Raw genomic sequence first — 21,226 nt, forward strand, 5'->3', positions numbered from 1 at the left:
TTTATTTCTAGTTTTAAAATATGACTTATTAAAATCATATTTATATATAAATTATTTATATATTACATATATATTTCTGCATTTAACACCTATGGAACATATAAATTTTAAAAGCTTTTTCTACTTTATCTTATTTTTTCATTATGAAACTTAATAATTGATTTATAACCTGAGATTGATTCTTTCCAGAAAAATTTGGTCCACTGAGATGTCTATGTTTAGTTCAACCTAGTAATTGAGTATAAGAAATATTATGGATCATTGTTATAGAGAGATGGAAAAACACTTCCATTTTTCTCTCAAAATCTATTGGTTATTTTTCATAAACCAAGTATTCTAGTAGGTGCTTGGAAATAAAAGCAAATAAATAAATTGGAGAAGGGATGTCTATAAGGTGCTCATTATTGTATGTATCACAATAGAACAATGAGTTGAGTTTTAGGAGTAGAATGTTATTTTGTATCTGTGTTTTATGAAAACATGATGATACCCTCAGTGTTTAATTTATTCATTGATCCAGTAACTAAATTGCCTTCCAAGATATATCAAGTATCAACTAAGCAGAGCACACTGTTTAGAAAAAATAATTTATCTGTCCTGTAACCATGCAGATGATAAAATACAAAAGCAATCAGAAATGAGCATTTGACTGTGAGTTTGCATGATTGCAGATATTCCTGAACATGAACTTAGCTAGTCACAAATATTTACATTTCTTTTCTGGTATAGATTCCTTCTTTATATCAAATAAATGAAAGTACTATGCAACCAAAATTTGCTCTAAAAGAAAGGGTGCAGATCCAACTGCTATAACTTACAGTAAAGGCAACTTTGATGTTCCATTTTCCTGTCCTAATTGATATTTTATTGTTACTTAGTTGTGCCAAATTTATAATCAGAATGATGAGTACAGGTTAGGGGCAGTGCTGAAGGTCTTTCTAGTGTTTTTTTTTTTCCGAAGTACATCAAATCAATCCTCAAATCTTGGAAAAAATGCTAATATTTTTTATTCTTGTTGGTATTTTGAATATCTACTCTTCAGTAGACACTTTGAAGTACTCCAAATACAATGTTATGTTTTATTGAAAAATCGCTTGTCAAGGATACAATGGTAAAGTTAAGTAGTCCGCCTTCCTAGGCTACTTGAGGGTTCATAACATCTGACTGAAACAATAAAGTGGATTGTATTAGTCTTTGTAGTTTTTTATTAGAAACTATTTGTGCTATGACTCCCTTCCTTACACAGTGAAGTTTCTATTTCAGGTGATAACACAAAATAAAAAAATTTATTCTATGATAAGCAAACAGATTCTCCTGCAAAAAGAAATCCTTCACAAATACCTGTCTACTAGAACTACAACAACTAAGCCTTCTCTTTTTCCAGTGCTAGAATTTCCTCTATCAGAACTATTTACTTGACTAGACACAGGCTTGAAAAATTGTTGAAGAAAACAGTTACTGTGACTAAATGATTTAATCAGTTTCCTGTGTGCTCACTGAGACTTGCATATCTTTACAATCACAATATGAAAAGTAAATTTTGTTACATTAATTGTAGGGTGCTAGAGCCATTGTCAATTCTACATTAGTTATTATTTTTAAATTTTACTGAATGGGAAGACAAGTCACCCCAACTGCATGTATAACAGTGTCTAGGAACCTCGGATTTAGGTTTCACTTCTGCTGACAACACCTAATAGCGGGATAAGAAGCCAACACACGTAATATCATTAAGCCTCAATCATCCCCTCAAGAGAAATGGATAATACCTGTTTGACATTATTGTTTTAGGTGCAGAAGTGAAACACAATGCCGTGCTAACACTGAAAAAAGTTTTACATGAAATGGTATTTGTTATATTTCATGGAGATGAGAATTATTTTCTTCAGGTTGTTAGAACTGGGAAAGGTAAGGCAAACAGGTAATGCAATCAGTCTAGATAGGATATCATGGGATAAAATGTGACAATGTCCCATTCCCTTCCAATCCCTCACCTTTCTAGCCTCACATACAAGATCTAAACCCCGACATTTGAAGATTATAAGAAAAATTATAATAATTATCCTGAATTAATTTCTCAAGTCAATCAACAAAATTTTAAACAATAACTCCAAAGGATGCATGGAAAATAGGATAATCTCTGCCCTGGAGAAACACTTCCAAAATGTACCCACTGGTTTAAATTAGAGAAACTCACACACACACACAGACACACACACACACACTAACTAACTAAATGTGGATATTTTAACAGATACAAAAGATGCATCCATTCTCTTCCCTCTTTCCCTCTTTTCCTCCCTTTCCTGTTCTCCTCTTTCTCTGTGTCCCACCACATCCTCCCTTCAAGGAGAACACAGATTACCAAATCTGGTGATGTGAAATGGTTGGACAGAGCAAATAAAAATGGGAGACTTACTACTGCAACTGTTGTCCTTTCACTTTATGTCCCAAACTCTTACTGTGTCCCAGTCATTTGTATATATTAGAACAGTAATAATATTTTTGTCAAATATGAACAATGCATCTTAATATTTGCTCTTCAACATTTTCTCATCTTTCTCCCATTTTTCTGCTCTTTTTTTCCTCCTCAATGGATTTAATCTTATCCTTTTTATTGCAATACAGATATCTTCCAAGATGAATGTAATGTTCTGGAATAATAGAGTCATAACTATGAAAAAATGCTTATCTCCATATTTAGAAATTAACCATGTTAATGAATTCAAGCCTGTTGAACTTCATTTTTATAATACTGTAAATACTGCTATCAATTGCTGTGGAACCTAATTAGAAAATTGTTCTATATATTTTTAAATGTTTCTTTCTACCTCAATCATAGGCAGTGGTGTAGGAGAGGGCTTGGGAGAAACTTTTTGTATTTTTGACATACAAATTAGAATAGACATATACATTTGAAACCTTATACAGATCATTTATTTCTTTAAAAACTGTTATTATGCAAATGAAAATATTTTACTATAATTAATTTTATGTAAAATTCAAATATATAAACTTGCTATACTACACAATTATGAGCATTTTTATCTTTCTAAATGGAGGGTTGGTATAATTTTTGTGAAACACTCATTTAGCTAACAGTTTTGCTGATCTCATGGGTATCTTTTTATGGTAGCTTTTATGTTTATGTTTTGAAAGCCATCTTTATACATTTAGGAAGTGAATTTCAAAATACTGTAAGTAGAAATCCCTTTCCATCTTGGAACAAATATTTACCATAAACATAAAAATAAACAAAAAGAGACTCTAGAATTACATTAACGAATTTTTTTTCTATTACTCTATGCATGGCTGCTAGTCATGAACTTACGCAAAGCAAAGTTTAAATTGAAGACATCTCTTAGCTGGTAATATTTTGTAATCATAAAATGAATACTCAATGTATACATGACACATTAAGTTTTACTTTAAATCCATTTTCTTTATACTAATATTCAATGTTTCAGTTTAATAAATTTCAAAAAATAAATATAGAATAGAAAGCCAATAAGATTATATTAGGTGTACATGTGTAAGTTGCTGAGGTATCTCCTTAGGATAAAAATTGACATCACTTTAAAGTAAACATCTGGAAAGTTTAGATATATTTAAAACACACAGTTCTTCCTTAAATGTTGAAGACAACTAAAAAGTTGGCAAAATGCAATGTATTTAGGACATATAGCTGTTTTAGCATTCTCTTTGTGGCAAATGCACATTGGCTATATTTCAGTCTTGCTGGCACCTGTTTTGCTAACTCTGATGGAGCAACAACAAACACAATAAAGTCTTGTTACTAAGCTATCTTTGAGCCATACTAGATTGTGATTGATTCCGTTGTGTTAAATGGTGTGGTGGCATTTTGCCTTAAGCTTTTTTTTTTTTTTTTTTATTAAACAGTGGAAAGAACAGAAGAAGGAAACACTTGATCACTTTGCAAATGCTGCACATTGCAGGCAGGGTTTAATTACTGAACGGACCCACTTCCAATGTATTGAAATGCCTCTGCCTTGCCTCAAAGTATTGTAGCTCTATTCAAAGGGTAAAGAATAGAGTTCCTGTAAAATTGTGGAGTGCAGCTCATTTTGGGAATAAACAGTTGCTTTGACCTTGTACCGGCAAATAGACCCTGTCAGGCCTGGAATTGCAAGGCCAGGCAATCATCTGTTTTGTCAGTGCTGGTTCTGGTCATTAGTTTCTGTTTATGACTGGGAATTGATAATATAGTCCTGTGTATATGAAGCTAAGGTCTGAATACTAAAAGGGCCCTATTTACCAACAGCTTTATTTTTAATTTAAAGTTAGTGCAAACTGAAATCAGCCTTTTAACCCGTAATTAGGACCATGTTTTCTCTTAAAAGTCAACCACATTAGTCAACCGGAGACAAAATTCACTTTGCAATTGAAAGGCTGTCTACTTTCTTTCAACAGTAGCCACCACGGTTTACTCAGTGCATTTGTTTTCCTTTCACTATGGTAACTTTACCCATTCTCTGTATCAGCGTAGCTCAAACCCATCCATTACAACTTAGAGGAAAAGTGTGCTATGTACTTTGGGAATGAAGCCAAGATTCTATCTTGAAGCTTTTTATAATTATTATTCATTGTATAGGTTGTGTTCAGAATACTCCTTATTTCATACTTTTTAAAAATTATTTCCCAAAGCTGGTAGTTTGTTATTTTACCCCACTAGTGACCCATAGTATTTAGTTCCTGTTTTATTGTTACCTCTTCATAAATAGAGAATCAGTACGTTCTTAAAATGGTTTGAATTCATTCACTACAAATTGGTATTATTTGAGCTTCCTTCTATTATTCAGATTTTTCGTGTTTCTCAATAGAAAATTAACATTTGGCAAGGGTGTCATAGTTTTGTTCCACTGTGATCCATCGTGGGGTTTTCGATAAGGTTGAGGTTTGCTCAATAAATGAGCAAACATACCTTCACTAACTCAGCATTTAAAATACAGGAAATAAAAGTTAAATTAACAAGGATAAGGCAAGGCAAATAAAACCTCACCGCAGATGAACAAATGGGAAATGTATTTTCAACACTGTGCTTATTTTGCTTGCAAAAGAAAAAAATGACATCATCTTACAATTTAAAGGAATAATTAATATCAATTTTTATTTTATTCTTTCCCACAGTTTTCTAAACTTTTAACATACTAATCCACCATGTTCAGAAAAGAAGGAACAGAATTAAATATTTTGCTATTGGTTAAGATGGATATATAATAATAAAGAATTATTTGTTTGAAACTGGTTTTCCTTTTAATTAATCTAATTATGAAATAAAGATGCCTTTTGGATACATACTGCTCTGATACTGGAAAACACTGAAAAAGTCAAATCTGTTCTTCCTTGTTGAAGGGTATTTTTATAGGTCAGCAGAGAACCTCATTTCTTTGTCTTATTGCCCCTACGTGATTTTATAATTTCAATGGCTAATTATAATCCTTAAGGCAGTGAAGATAATTTGTCATATTTTTTTGTATTTAAAAAGTTCTAGGAATCTTAGAAATGTTGTTATGCAAAGTATTAACTTTTTAAGTGTCTAGCCTAAAGAGTATTAGAGAATATTGGTCAAAGTTAGTCAATATCTGCCATTTAATAAATGAGGAAATTACAGTCTAGAGAGGACAGCTGATTACAAGTTAATCATTCACTTAAAAAAAATGCACCTTTTTGACCCTGGCCGATTAGCTCAGTCAATTGGAGAGTCCTCACAAAACACCAAGGTTGCACATGCAATCTTAGATTGGGGCACGTACAGGAATCAACCGATGAATGCACAACTAAGGCGCAACAAAGTGGAATAACAAATGAATGCCTCTCTCTCTCTCTAACCCCTTTCAATCTGTCTCCATACTGCTCAGTCTCCAACCTAGGAATACATAATAACTATTAAGTAAAACTTTGAACATATTTACAAAGAGGGATCACTATCTCAACTATTTTATTAAAATTGAAGACACCTGGTCAGTGAATTTGAGATGACATTTGTCTAGTGGAGTAGACTAGATCAAAACTTGCGTTTCCTTCTTCCTAGTCCAGTGTTCTTGTTATGAGGTGCTGAAAAGACCTTGAAGTATTAGGATAAAAAGAAGAGAAATCAGGGAATTTCATGGTGAAGATAACATAAAAATGTCATATTAAAAAGTATCTTCGCAGTTACTCTCTCAAGTGAGGGGATCTATTTCTAAAATAGCAATGGCATATGGAATCAGTCTCCTCTTTAAAGCTCAAGCCATGACTTTTATCACTACAATACTGAACACAATAAAATTTCTAGGTCATTTTAAGTGATCAGTACATGTTTATTTGGTAAAGCGAGTAAATGAAATTCAAACATTATAACAACAGATCTGACTCTTTGTATTCCATGATGATATCCAGTAAGGTCTGAGAAGGTGCTACCTCTCATTTTTAATGGCTATTCGTTTAGAAATATGGATCATTCTACTTAGGTTTATCAACACAAAAAGGAGTTCTTGCCACACTTAACTGGTTCAAAAACCTCCATGAAAGCTAGGGGATAAAACATCTCTTAGACTGCACGCAAGAAAGGTAATGATTCATCTCTACGTAAAGAATCTTAATCTTCTTAATTACTACTTGGTTTTACTACTCGGGGACTAAAAGCTATGTATAAATAATTATACCAGTGTCTGACTGATCGGAACATGTATTACTGAGTTCGCTGAGGAAACATGCAAGTCAGAATTTTGTAATATTTTTTGAAGCAGATTTTTAACATGTGTGTATCCACCTTAGTTAAGTATTTATTTAGAAGCTGGCCTACTCTGGGAAGGGCCTTGACTATACAGCATAAGTTCTTTATTTTAAAACTGTACAAATCAGCATTAGTATTAATTTGTTGATTCTTCCTCCCTGTTCTCTATTTTTCTTGATATTCTGTAAAAAGCTGATCAAGACTTTTCTTGAGTAATAAAGGAAAATGTGACATATTTACTTTCTACACGTTGAATTTTTTTTTTTAAATTTGCGGAACCTCTTCAGTTTTTACAATAATACTGAAATAAATCAGAGAAATATGCAGATTGTTATATCACTAGTTTTGCATTCACTGTAGGGAAAGAAATGTCTTCAAATTAAAACCATTGATGTTCTCACTATAAGGAAATATTATAAAACACAAGTATTTATAACCCTTAGAGGTAAAGTTTCAAATGCTTCCATGATAATTTTTGAAGATGAAGAAGGTATAATAGATACATAGGTATTTAAGCACCAATTGATTTACTGAGAGAGAAGGAGATTATTTGTTGATGGAAAAATTTTAAAGTGAGTATGTTACACAAAGAATTGCCCCTTATGTGTATAAAGAGATTACTTCTTACCAGTACAATAATTTTATTAGTAATATAATTTTTTTTAGTTATAGTCTCAAGTTTGTTGAACAATTTTGATGGAGAGTTTACACATCTTGCTTATGGCAAGAGAGGGAAATTTACCTGTATGCCACTCATTTAGTGTATGTCACCCTATTCTTGAAATTGACAGAATCCCTCAGCCCTTCTGACTAAAAGCATCCATCTGCCCATAACAATGTTAGACATAAAACAGAAAATCCCAAGAAAGACAAGGGAATATTCCCCTTTCTGAAATGGTTTCTTACTAAGAATAGGTATTAAAAAAACTTGGATTTATTTTTTTTTTAATAATTTTAGATGATTACCCTTTTACTGTCATACCAACATTTTAGAATTGGTAAGAAAATAATTCATAGTTTTAGAAGGTACTTTTCTCTTAGTGTGTGACTTATATAAAATTAAAAGCAGAAAAGTTTGTTGCTCATTCACACTGTCATTAAATGTCTTTGTTATCTTGAACATACTATACTTTCTTCTTATGCTGCAGTTGTTCATTCTGTAAAATAAGTAGATTAACATCTGAGCCTTTTAATAGAATAGTTGATATTTAACTGAGGTAGCGAATAAGAAAGTCCTTCAGAAAGAGTCTACAAAATTTAAGATATTATAGACTCTAAGGCAGTGGTAGTCAACCTGGTCCCTACCTCCCACTAGTGGGCGTTCCAGCTTTCATGGGGGGCAGTAGCGGAGCAACCAAAGTATAAATAAAAAGATAGATTTAACTATAGTAAGTTGTTTTATAAAGATTTATTCTGCCAAACAGCGAAAATCTGACATAAAGTACTTTATAAGTAATTATTATTATATACTTTAACTTGCTGTAACTCTGCTTTATAAATTTTATAAAGTAAAGTTACTTCCCTACTTTATAAATCACCATTACTATGGAACCGGTGGGCAGTTAGAATATTTTCCTACTAACAGAGATATAAAAGTGGATGGTAGGTATAAGAAAGGTTGACTACCGCTGCTCTAAGGTATACTCTCGTATAGTTGGGATTCAGTGAATATCTATAAATTCATGATTAAAACCTATCAGTCAGAAGATGCAGAGTGGACACTGTCCCTGTTTGCCACTTCACATCCTGGAGTGCAGTGTATACCTAGGGATACAGAGCATACAGTCTGATTGATGTAATTTCTGAGGATCTTTTTAGCTCCATTCAGCTATTATGGTATTTAATCAGTACATCTAAACTGAATTCTCTTTTACTTTTATGTCATTTAGAAATGCTTTCTGCTAAAAGTAAAACAAACAAACAACAAACAAAAAACAACAACAAAATAAACAACCACAGTGACTTAAACAAACAAGCTGTTATTTTCCTGAAACTATAATAAATCTTAGAGAGATACTTGCTGGATCATCAAGTGCAGGGTACACACCTCTCAGATTTTCTTGGCCTTTAACTTACTGTCACTTGTAAGCCTTTTTTCCCATAATCCATTCTGGAATAATGTAGATGAAGTGGCTTCAGTTACATTGGGACCATTTTATTAAGGGGAAGAAAAGTTATCTTAAATGCTTTTATCAGATTTTAATTAGTATCTCTTTTGACCAAAGTTCAGCCATCCATCACCATTTACAGTGAAGACTGAGTTAGGAAGCACTGAATTGGATACAATTCTGAACAAATCAGGATTTTATTAGCAAGCGGGAAGCACAATTTAGGTATTGAGTAGGCACCCAACAGTACCCACTACATTTTTCTGCTTGACAGTTTGTCTTTTCATGTTGATCTATTTGTGCATTTGATTATACTTCACAGCAGCCAACTCCTTCCATATTTTTATGATCTTTCTCCGATGAGATTCATCTGTGTGCTCTCTTCCAACAGTTCAAGAGAAATGGAATACTCTCTCCACGTCTCCTGTGTTAAACATCTGGTGCCCATTTTTGATTGCAGGGACCATTTTGGGATTGACAAAATTAGAGAATTTGTACATTTAAGGTTACTAAAAATCCTGAAAAAGAGTAAATGATTAATACATATTTATTAAACTGCCGGTGTTTGTGCCTACCTATATTTTACTACTGTCATCTCTGATATTAGTTACTCAGAATTAGGTAAAATCTAGTTACTAGTCTGAATGAACATTTTTAACTTCTAAGTTTACTAACTGATAGTATTCAAGTTAATATTAGAAGTTCTGTGTTGTAATGTTGTAGCTAAGAAGTGATTATATGTCTTGTTTTTTCTTTATTTTTCATATAGTATAGTTAGTTATAATAACAGAAAGTGATTGACTGTTTAGTGAATACCTTTACGCTAAATGTTGTAAAAATCATAAAGTCCCAAAGACACGCAGATAAATTTACATGTAAACAAAATAACAAAGCAACTTAATCTTGACTCAGCAATGCCCTTGTGCAAATTTAAATGCACTACAATGATTAATTAAATTGAAACCAGAAGGTAAATGCATACTTTGTTTATATTATATATTATGTCTTCTGAGGCAATATAACAGGAGATATGAGTAGGACTTTCTAACCAATGCTTACAGACAATAGTCAAAAGTTTATAATCATAATCCATTTTTGGTTAGGGCAATAAATTTATTTTAGTGGCTTTAAATGTGACACAAAAAGTTCAATTTAATGTAACATGGCACTAGAGCAGCCATTCTTAGTAGGAACTAAAAAAAACCCACCAAGATTAAATTAATGATTCCTATCATTTTAAGTTATTCTAATTGTTTATCTTGACAGTTTATTTCCCAAGAACCTTATAGTAAGAAGATATATTATTATGGATAAAATGTTTTCTCTCTCAAAATGCATATAATGATTATAAAAGTGATGATTTTTCCACATAGGTTTTACTTAAAGGTAAAATATATATCTTGTTATTCACAGTCTGAATTCTATAATTCAGTAAAAAAGGTAATATATAAGGCCTATTCTATATGTTAGTATGTTAAATAATCAAATTTCAGTGTAATAACACCAAAGAGATTTTAAAAATTACTAAATTCCAAAGATATTCTGAAAGAAACATTAAAAATTTAGACCCGAAAATTTCTTTCTCAAAGGAATGTCAAAGAACTTCTTGGGATTTTAAACATGAATTCAGTTTTCAATGAGATTATGAAAAATGAAATCATGAAAATGTATCAAATAAAATAGAGCATTTTGAATTTTATATCAGATTAAATAAAGTTAATATGATAGAAGCAGTTGAAATCAATATTTGATAACCAGTTCATTGGGCTTAACAAAAAATACCACACATAATTTAGAGATATGACCAGGAAGGAAGAAGATAGCAGTTGTTTTTAAAAAGCTATCCACTAGTAAAAATTCACAAATATATCAGATTAAATAGAAATTGTACCTCTTTATGTATTTGAGACACAGACAGGAAATATATTGCACGGCCTTATCTTAAGCCATTACCATAAAAGTTGAGACACAGCGCTGCCAAGGCAGAAAAGAATTCACAGCTCATAAGAACAATACTAAGTCATGATTTTTTCCTATAATTGCTTACAATTTGTGGGAATAAACTTGTACACACAGAAACCAATTAGTAAATAAATAATACAGGGCTAGTGAAAAGTAGGTTTACAGTTGATTGTGTGGAAAGTAATACAATGATTAATGAAGACAAGAATAAAGTCCATGTTTCATGTACTCATGATAGTGCTAACTGCAGTGCAGATAATGTACACATTGCATCATGTTTAAAAAGGGAATGGCTACATGATGACATGGCTTTGCTTTATTTTCTCCATAAATATTCCAGCGCCAAGTAAAGCTGTGAAAACATGAGCTGGAAATTTCATCACACTCTTGTGCCAAAATAATCTAAATCTTGTGGGAGACTTTTTCTTTAACATTTGGTGCAAATTCAAATATATATGCAAAGAAACTACACTGGGCCATGTTATTTGCTTCTGTAAATGCTGGAAGGAAAAAAATGAATTTTTGAATGCATGCTCTAACATTGTAAAATTTATTTTACGTATTTTCAAAATGATTGCAGAATTTTAAGAATTATTTTGTTTGCAGCTTGTCGACCAGGCTTCTACAAGGCTTTGGATGGTAATATGAAGTGCGCTAAGTGCCCACCTCACAGTTCTACTCACGAAGATGGTTCAGTGAACTGCAGGTGTGAGAATAATTACTTCCGAGCAGACAAAGACCCTCCATCCATGGCTTGTACCCGTGAGTAGTTTTGCTGCAACCCATGCCTCCATGTTTGTTTTATTTTTTTCTTTTGTTATCGAGCTTTTTTGTTATTTTTATTTCTCACATTTGACCCATTTCCTTGTGTTATCCATGTGCAAATTGAAAGCTTTCTCTGCTTCACTTTCCATGCTTGGCTCACCACAAATGCAACATTTATCATACAAAATGAATTAATTTTTAAAGTACTTCCTGTCATAGGTCCCCCAGAAAGTAAGAAAATTTTCTGTATCTTGTTTTAGACTTTGTATTATATTAGACAGGATAGGGGAGGTCATAAGCATGGGATTTGCGTTTTTACATTTCTATTCCCCCTTGTAATGTGTTGGTCATAGGTCATAAGGAAAAAGCACTAAGATTTATAAAACTAATGCTGAAGTTTTCATAACTATTCACAAGGGCATTGAATTTAGTGGTAAGTTCCTTTGTTGGACTTTCTGAATGCATACTCAACCTTGAGTCAAATCTCCCCCACTCAAACCTTGGAGAGAACAGTGCTCTTGAACCCATGTGTCTATAATCTCATGGATCCTCTAAGGACAAATTAAAAGTTTATAATAAAGACAAGATGGTCTTTACCTCTTTCAGTTCCATTGTAAATTATCTCTTTCCCTTGTAGTAGAAACCAGAAGTGAGGCTCATTAATCTTTTTTGAACTACTTTGCAGGACCTCCATCTGCACCAAGAAATGTTATCTCTAATATAAACGAGACCTCGGTTATCCTGGACTGGAGTTGGCCCCTGGACACAGGAGGCCGGAAAGATGTTACCTTCAACATCATATGTAAAAAATGTGGGTGGAATGTAAAACAGTGTGAGCCATGCAGCCCAAATGTTCGCTTCCTCCCTCGACAGTTTGGACTCACCAACACCACAGTGACAGTGACAGACCTCCTGGCACACACTAACTACACCTTTGAGATTGATGCCATTAATGGGGTGTCAGAGCTGAGCTCTCCATCAAGACAGCTTGCTGCAGTCAGCATCACAACTAATCAGGCTGGTGAGTACATGCTGGACACTCCTACTCCTGCATCTCAAAGTCCATTAAACAGTTTGACAGAAAGAAGGGGAAAAAGGATGGAGAAAAAAAATTAGAATCATGAGTTCCTCTTCTATCACTTTTAAACAGTTATGATACATTAAATAATTCAATTCTTCCAATGAGAATGAAACATATTTGTTAGATGATTTTAAACTAATTTAACCCATTGCTACCCAATTTGGAATCTTTAAATAGTTGAGACTCTGGAGATATTACTTGAGGGTCTCCTTGAAACATTTTCATATTTCAAACAATTTGGACATTGAACATTAGCTGTAAAAAGGTTATGTAAGATATTTAAAATCTGAAATATTTTACCTTAGTTATAATTACATCAGAGTTTTTATGTAGTTATTGTTATTTTATGATAATTAGAAGCTCTGAGTATTATAGCTTAGAAATCTATAATACTCTTATTAAAAAACAAGAAAAAACAATTTTATTTAATAGCTACAATTTGTATTTAAAAATCAAAATTTGAAATTTGTGGAGAAGCGTAGTGAGGTGTTAGAAGACATTTAGAATGGCTGATCTAAAAATATTCCTGGGTTAAATTAGTAGGTGATTTCACCAACTATATTTTCCACTGACAGTCTAATTAAAAAAAAAAAAAAGTTGCATCAGCAAGCATAAGTAAAGGCATTTTGATATGGAATGGAAAAGTGAAACAAGCAAACAAACTTCTCGCCTCTTCTTACCTTGCATCCACAACATTTCTCTTCTTTGCAGTTAGTACATCTTGTTCTTTCAATTACTCATTAAATCTTCTAGGAGTTCTCTAGCATTCTGATAATTCTTGTAGTTTTTTAATAGTTTTCTATAACAAAGTGATGTTCAAAAGTATTTATGGGATTTTAGTTGTGATTCTTTCAAACTTATAAAAGTGTTACGCTTTGCAGGACATACAGACACATTCCAGTGATACTCCTTTGAAATAAGGCAATCATTTCTCCAGTGTTGAAAACAGTGATGGATGAATAATAGTTTTCTTTTGGAACCAACAAAAGCTTGGGCAAAGATAAGCTGATAGAGACTTATGTGCATAATTGTTACTACAAGATATCATAATTAAGAATACATTCCAAGCAGTCCAATGCAGAGATATTATTGTATCATTTAAATACAAACAAACATTGGAGCCAAAAATAAGGAAAGGGAAGAGACAGGATGTACCATGAGCTACAGAAGTACATGTTCTTGAATCAGCTCCCAGGTGGGTTAACCCCTGAGTTAGAAGTCAGCGTTGAGAGTCAACTTGGCAGCTTTACTGCATTTGGCTAAAAATTTGAAAGTCGCTCTGCTCTGTAGTAGACTTGCCCTTTTCTCTGGGGATATGTATACAGGATGGCTTAGGAAAAGGTAAAATAGAGAGGACTAAATTCTCCATCATTGGAAGAGGTTGTAGAGCAGACAAATAACTAGCCAAACAACTCATCACTTTTGTTTCTCTCCTCTGCTGGCTCAAGAAGCTTCAACCACCAAGGGCTAACATTCAGCAAGTCAGCGCTGCTATGACTCTGCTGTTTATTAAAATTTTGCACAGCTTCTATATTTGGTTAAAAGTAGTTCTAACTAGTTCTACTGCCTAGTACAGAAATGTATCTCTTCTGGTGAATTCCTCCAGGACCCTGAGTAGCATCCTCAGTATGCCAGGTCCTTCCCATTTTCTCCCCATAATCCAGCAACCAAAAGTACAAATCCTGGAGTAATAGGGGTTTCTAGATCCCTGCTCTGGAAATCTTCCCTCTTAAGGGGGGGGGGTCTGTGTTCCTGACATTCTAGACATAAGTATTTGTAATATGAGCAGAGTTCATCCTCAAATGGGTCTCTTTCTGATTACAAACCGCTCTTTTATTGCTACTTTGCCACTACTCTCTTTACTGATAAAAATCATATACTCCTCCTGGTCTCGTGATGATAAATAAACTTTATTTGTGGCTGAGACATGACTTTTAAACAAATTGCACTGACTTATTATTTTAATCTTGCTTCTGGAATCTGTAATTTCTCCTACTTAAACTAGATCCCAGACCAACTAACATAAATTTTTCCTTTGCTTCTGTTAATGATATTTAAACTTTGTAACTAATAATATTTAAAAACCCGGTAACATATGTTTATTTAACTATCTTTCATGAGAAGAAAAGAAAAAGAGTAATGTTATTGCTATGCATCATATGATCATAGCTTCTCAGAGTCAAGGAACACAGGAATTTTAAGAAATTATAATTATGTGGCAAATGGCTTTCCCCAATCCTGTATTTCATCTTGATTTACTGCTTTGTTCAAAATGGGAGCATCAATCTGTGTTATAATTATCTCCTAAGTCAACCAGAAGCATGTAAAAATAAGCAAAAACTCCTTGTATCATACCTTACCTTTGGCCTCTGGCTTTCTGACAATATATGTATCCAGAAATGAATAGTTCATTATATATATATAATGAATGAATGGATCTAGGTAAAGTGGCCTCTGAGAGCAGGCCTTATTAAAAATAAGTGGGGCCTCCTAGTTAAAAATTGTGGGGCAAAAAAGAGCTTCAATAAGAATGAAATTCATTAACCTCCCTAAACCCAGTCCCATATTTTTAGTCACAAATTTATCTACAGTATGCACCACTAAGCATTTTATATATTTATTTCAAGGTGTAGGTATTTCTTTTGTGTGCCTGGAGAGGTAGATCTTTGTTCCTTCTCAGATCCTCACAGTTAAGATAGATAAGTGAGATTAGAAATGATGTGTTTCTCCAGAGAGTGGTTTTTTTTGTGTGTGTGTGTGTGGGGGGGGTTGTTTGTTTGTTTGTTTCGCTTTATATTGTTCTTGTGAAGGTTAATGGACTCTTAGCCTTAAAAAATAACTCCATACCACGAGAAAGCTATGGCTGTGACAGATAGGATGCCATGTTGTTTAAATTCCTCCCTGTCTTCGACATGGACGTAAAGGGAAGCCTGAATGTATCCCTGTTAGTCTAGTTTGTAAGATTGAGCTTCTTGATATTTCTCTTGATTATATTGTTAAAACCATGAATGACCACATAATAAGGCACTTACTTTCTAAATTGTAGTAGATTATGTTGTAAATTCCGATGTTAGATCTCAGCTCCCAATATTTTCATAATGTATATCAGTGAGATAAAAACAAGAAATAGATCTCCTACGTAGAGACGATATCCATGAATCCATCATTTAAACATTTACAGAAAAAAAAAAAAAAACTGCACATTGCAAGATAAAAATCTGTAAAGTTGTAACTGGGTATAAAGTGTTACTTCATGTCTTCTTCCTGGCATGAGTATATTTACCTTTCAGTTACAGAAACAATTATTCTAGAACATGAAAGGTGGGAATATCCATCTTTGTTTATTCTCAACCTCCATCATAAATTCTGCCTTTTTCCCCCCACTATCCTGTATCATATGATGATTTCAGACTAGAATGGGGGCACTAACAAAGAATTTATGGACATTTAATTTTGAGGAACACTTTCATTCCCATTGTACAGCTGAAGAAACTGAGATTTGAAAAGCTTTTCAACACTTCAATATAAGATCAAACTTCTGATTAAGTCTCCCAACTCTAATGCACTTTTAACTTCTATTCTCCTTTTGTCTTTGCCATTCTGTGATTCATGCACATGGTTACAAAAATAAATGCTGCCGTTGAGACAGGAGCTTTGCTGGGAAAATCTACTTTAATCTATGCCATCCACAGTAAACTTAGTCCTTGCTTCTCAGTCATATATCACAGGGTATCTTCAGGGGATTCTGCAAGCGATTCTCCTTATCTCCCCCACTCTTCCCCAAATCCAATATCATTTTTTTTTAACTCCCTCATGCTTCACAGAGGATTTTCCCTCTGTGAAACTGAGATTTATAATAAGAAATGCTATTGGGTCTTGGTCTCAGTTTATGGCACAGAGCTCCTAAAGCCTTTGGAATTTCCTAAGTGATAAGAGTAATAAAGGTGTATTTTGTTGTTCATAACGAATCTCTTTCAACCACACCTGGATTTATGTTAGTAAAGTGACTTCTGGAAAACCCTTAATGATAGGGGCTGGTTGCCAGTGGACCCAAACCCTGTAATGAGAAGGTTGGAACTTTCAGTCCTCATACCTCCATCCCCTCTAAGAAAGGAAGAAGGGCAGAAGGGAGCGCTCCGTCGCCAATGGCCAATGATTCCATCAAGCATGCCTGTGTAATGAAACCTCCTGAAAAGCCCAAATGAGGGTATTCAGAGACCTTCAGGGATGGTAAACGCATGCAGGTGCTAGTGGGTGACAGACATACAGAAAGCCTGACCCTCTGTGCCTCTTGTCCCACACATTACCCTGTGCATTTTTTTTCTAATTTGTTCTTCCTGAGTTGTATTTTTAATAATAAACTGGTGACTAGTAAGTAAAAGGTTTTATTGAATTCTATGACGTATTCTAGCAAATTAATTGAACTGGAGGAGGAGGTTGTGGGAATCTTCTTTTATTTGTTTGTTTGTTTGTTTGTTTATTTATTTATGGCTGGTGGGTCAAAAGCACAGATATCAACCTATACTGAGATTGGCATCTGAAATCGGGTCAGGAAGAGTCTGTTTGAACTGAGCCCTTAACTTTCTAGACCTGATGCGCACTCCAGGTCGACATGTCAGAACTAATGAAGTTGTAGGGCCCCCGGCCGTTGCAGAATTGCTTTGTGTGAGAAAATTCCACACATATTTGGAAACCAAATATGAAGTGTTCTGTGAGTAGAATATTGAGAGGAGGAGAAACACAAAAGTGTGTTTTTCCTCTTACACCCTAACTTATTACTCTAACTTATTAAGTCCATAAAATTTAAAAGGAAAAAGAAAATACTACTCCTTACCCCTTCTTTAAATCTAGTTTCCTCTGTACTCCTTCACTCCCATTGATTCCTACTCTTTTAAGAATGAGCTCTCAAGCCTATTTCTCCTTCCAGCATCTTTGATAAGCATTCTCCTGGCTCTTATTCTTTGCCTGTCATAAAAGGTATAGGTTTGTTTTTATCTTAGAGGAAGATACAGATAATGAAATAACAGTAATAACACCACACACATTAAGTGTTCTTGTGCATTATAAATTGTTTCAGTCTTCAAGATTTCATCCTATGTTTCTTCTAATTTATAGCCTAAAATTAAATTTTTTTTCAATGAATTCTTACTTCTTCTTTTGCTCTCTCATTCATAATGAAGTTTGGTTTCTGCCCTCACTGGACAGCAAGTCTCCTCCTGACAACAGTTGTAATTTCCTATTTGGGTTTTTATGTTAGATTGTTAGGAAGAATGTCAATTTCCTGAGGACTTGGTCTTTGTCTGATGTTCACATTTGTATTTCTTGAACTTAGAATAACTTCTAGCACCTTGTCATCATTCAAATATTTGCTGAATGAATGAATGATTATGGATGGAAATTAAAATATATTCTCCCTCAAACCACATTTTATCCTCCTGTTTTCCATTTCTACTGCTAAGAACATTTTCCTTCAGTTTACCAGATTTTAACACTAGGAATCATATATGGTTCATCTTCTACTTTTAAGAAGTTCTCACATGCTGCTAATTAATTAAAATTGTTTTAAATCCTCATACCTTTTTATCTACATTTAGTGTTAGATTTTTAAATTTCAAGTTATACCATTTATTAATAACTAATGACAAATAAATAATATCATAAATTATAGTAGTCTTCTTTCAGTTATGTTGAGATGCCAAGATAAAAAAAGAGTTTTGAATTATTCCAGTGGGTGGCTCCAGGCATATCAAGGTGATGGGTTGGATCTCTGGTCAGGGTAAACATGTGAAGCAGACAATCAGTGCACAACTAAGTAGAAAAACTAAGTGGATCAATGAGTTGATATCTCTCTCCCTTTCTCTTTCTCTCTCTCTCTTTCAAGTCAATGGAAAATTAAAAATATAAATATTAAAAAGAGCTAAGCTAAATATATTCACTTAAATAAAAATATCTATTTTTCTTTTAAGTGAGAGGAAGGGAGATAGAGAGACAGACTCCCACATGTGCCCTGACCAGAATTCACCTGGCAACCACTGTATGGGGCTGATGCTCAAATCAACTGAGCTATTCTCAGTGCCTGGGGACCATGCTCAAACGAATCGAGTCACTGGCTTCCAGAGGGGAAGAGAGAGAGAAGGGGAGAGGGAGGGGAAAAGAAGCAGATGGTCTCTTTTCCTGTGTGCCCTGATCAGAGATCGAACCCAGGATGTCGATATGCTGGGCCAGCGCTGTATTCACTGAGCCAAATGGCCAGGACCTAAAAAAAAAAAAAATATATATATATATATATATATATATATATATATATATATTTTTTTTTTTTTTTTTTTTTTTTTTTTTTTTTTGTCCAGCATCTTCTTTCTACTGAGATGTTTGTAAAAGGAGTTAATGGGTCAACAAATATACTTACATGTCATTTTTATTTTCACACAATATATGCTTCAGCCATGCATAAATTTACAAACTAAGTATAAACATTTTTTTAAAAAATTACATAAATCAAATAAACTTACAGAAGACACAGTGTAATTAAGTGAGTTAGAAAGTGGCATTTAAGAATATTAAGGAAAAATTTGAAGGATTTAGATGTACTTTGATAAATGAATGCAAGATAGATAAATATAAAGAAAGGGAAGTATATGTGTCACAAAATTGGACCCAAGTTTTTTTGGTAATGGTAGGGCTAGGCTGAGAAGAGGAGACAGATTATATAAGAATAGTCATGGAAGGTCAAGCAACTGCAGCATTACTTAGTGAGATATTGAATACAGATACACATATTAAGTAGAAGAGTTGCCTAAATTAATCTGTGTTTTAAGACACTTAATCTTCAAAAAAGCAGGGAATGAAATCAATCAATATAATTCTTAGTGTCAGAATGCCTGAATTATAACAAAAGAATAAAACAAATGATATAATTGATTTAAATGAATCTTAATGTTATTCGCAGTTATTATTTGCAAGTCTAAAATGCCATTTAAAACATTTTGAGTCATAAATTCAACCCAAACTATGTTTTAGAAATTTTTGTATTTATCCTACCTGGATTTTTTATTGTTGACATTGAACTATTTCTAAATATTTTATATTCCTCATTTTGAAATATCTATATATTTTTTCTATTCACCTTGTTGTCCTATGAGAATTTAGAAATAACATAAATGGATATGACAGAGAAACGCCTCATGTCAAAGACGACGAGGCAATCTTAAGCATTTCTGCAGAAGGAAACACTTAAAAATAAAGGTAGAAAAAATGTGAAGCTGGATCTGCTACTATTAAACTATGAATACATATTGGCATGGTGGCTATAGAAATATATGCTGCCATGTGATTTTGTACCCAGGATGTAAAAGAAACATCAGAAGAATATACATAATTATTTTTCAGAATGTTTTTATTTTTTTTTATTTTTTTATTTTTTTACAGAGACAGAGAGAGAGTCAGAGTGAGGGATAGACAGGGACAAACAGACAGGAATGGAGAGATGAGAAGCATCAATCAATCAATTATTCGTTTTTCGTTGTGCATTGCGACACCTTAGTTGCTCATTGATTGCTTTCTCATATGTGCCTTGACCATGGGCCTTCAGCAGACCGAATAACCCCTTGCTCGAGCCAGCAACCTTGGATCCAAGTTGGCGAGCTTTTTGCTCAAACCAGATGAGCCTGCGCTCAAATTCGCAACCTCAGGGTCTCGAACCCGGGTCTTCCGCATCCCAGTCTGACGCTCTATCCACTGTGCCACCGCCTGGTCAGGCTCAGAATGTGATGGAAGGTGTTTTGTAGCATCAGAGTGAATCAGAATGTTAAAACATAGTGAAAATCAACTGTGAAGTAGTAGAGATAAGATTCAAGTATTATATGCTGAATCTCCCCCTTCTTTTACTTGTGTTATTAATAAACATTAAAAATCAAAGTTTTAATGTTTGATTTTTCTCAACAAGTGAGGTGTGAATTAGGCCCAGAGATTGCAAATGGAATTATACCTTATGATTTTCCCAGTGCATTTTACTTTTGAGGTAATTTGGCTTATTTCTTCTCGATTTGTAATTGAAGCCGACCTGTGGGTCTGGGAATGTCACTCTGCAGTGATGTGTCTTTGTGCTGCCTGAAGCATCCCACATCATTTACCACATTAATGATGCCTTTAAGCCATCACACACCTATGGAGGTGAAGTACCTAACTAAAGTATAGTATAAGCAATAAACTGAACAAAAGGAGAACCATACATTATACTGACAGTTATTTAGAACCTTTATATGAGCTTAAAGCCACAACCATATGGAGAAACAGCAAATAGAGACAGTTTGGAGGCTTCCAGAATCTAAGGAATTCTTTTCCCAACTTTTTTTTTTCTGATCCTTAACTCCACTACAATTAATGGAGCAGACATGTGGTTAGAAGATTATGGTTACTGCTTTCCTGCTGGCTTCTTCTAAAGGGTGCTCGCAGATTCAGTAATGTCAGCAACCAGCAGGACGAAGTGTGGTGTTCCTTAAAGACCTACATATTAAGAATGAAATAACCATTTAATGCTAACTTGTGTCTTTTTCACTGCATCTTTCCAAGAGC

General features: G+C 33.7%; 1 protein-coding gene across 2 annotated transcripts in view; it reads left to right on the forward strand.

Moving 5' to 3' along the window:
• Nucleotides 1-21,226, forward strand: part of EPHA3 (EPH receptor A3) — a 396,391-nt gene that overhangs the window by 236,501 nt on the left and 138,664 nt on the right. For both annotated transcript variants that reach the window (XM_066347040.1, XM_066347041.1), the window contains exons 4-5: nucleotides 11,413-11,568; nucleotides 12,257-12,592. In XM_066347040.1, coding sequence (XP_066203137.1) covers nucleotides 11,413-11,568; nucleotides 12,257-12,592 — 492 coding nt within the window. The remainder of the gene's footprint in view (nucleotides 1-11,412; nucleotides 11,569-12,256; nucleotides 12,593-21,226) is intronic.

This window comes from Saccopteryx leptura, chromosome 8 (assembly GCF_036850995.1).
Source record: "Saccopteryx leptura isolate mSacLep1 chromosome 8, mSacLep1_pri_phased_curated, whole genome shotgun sequence".
NCBI lineage: Eukaryota > Metazoa > Chordata > Mammalia > Chiroptera > Emballonuridae > Saccopteryx > Saccopteryx leptura.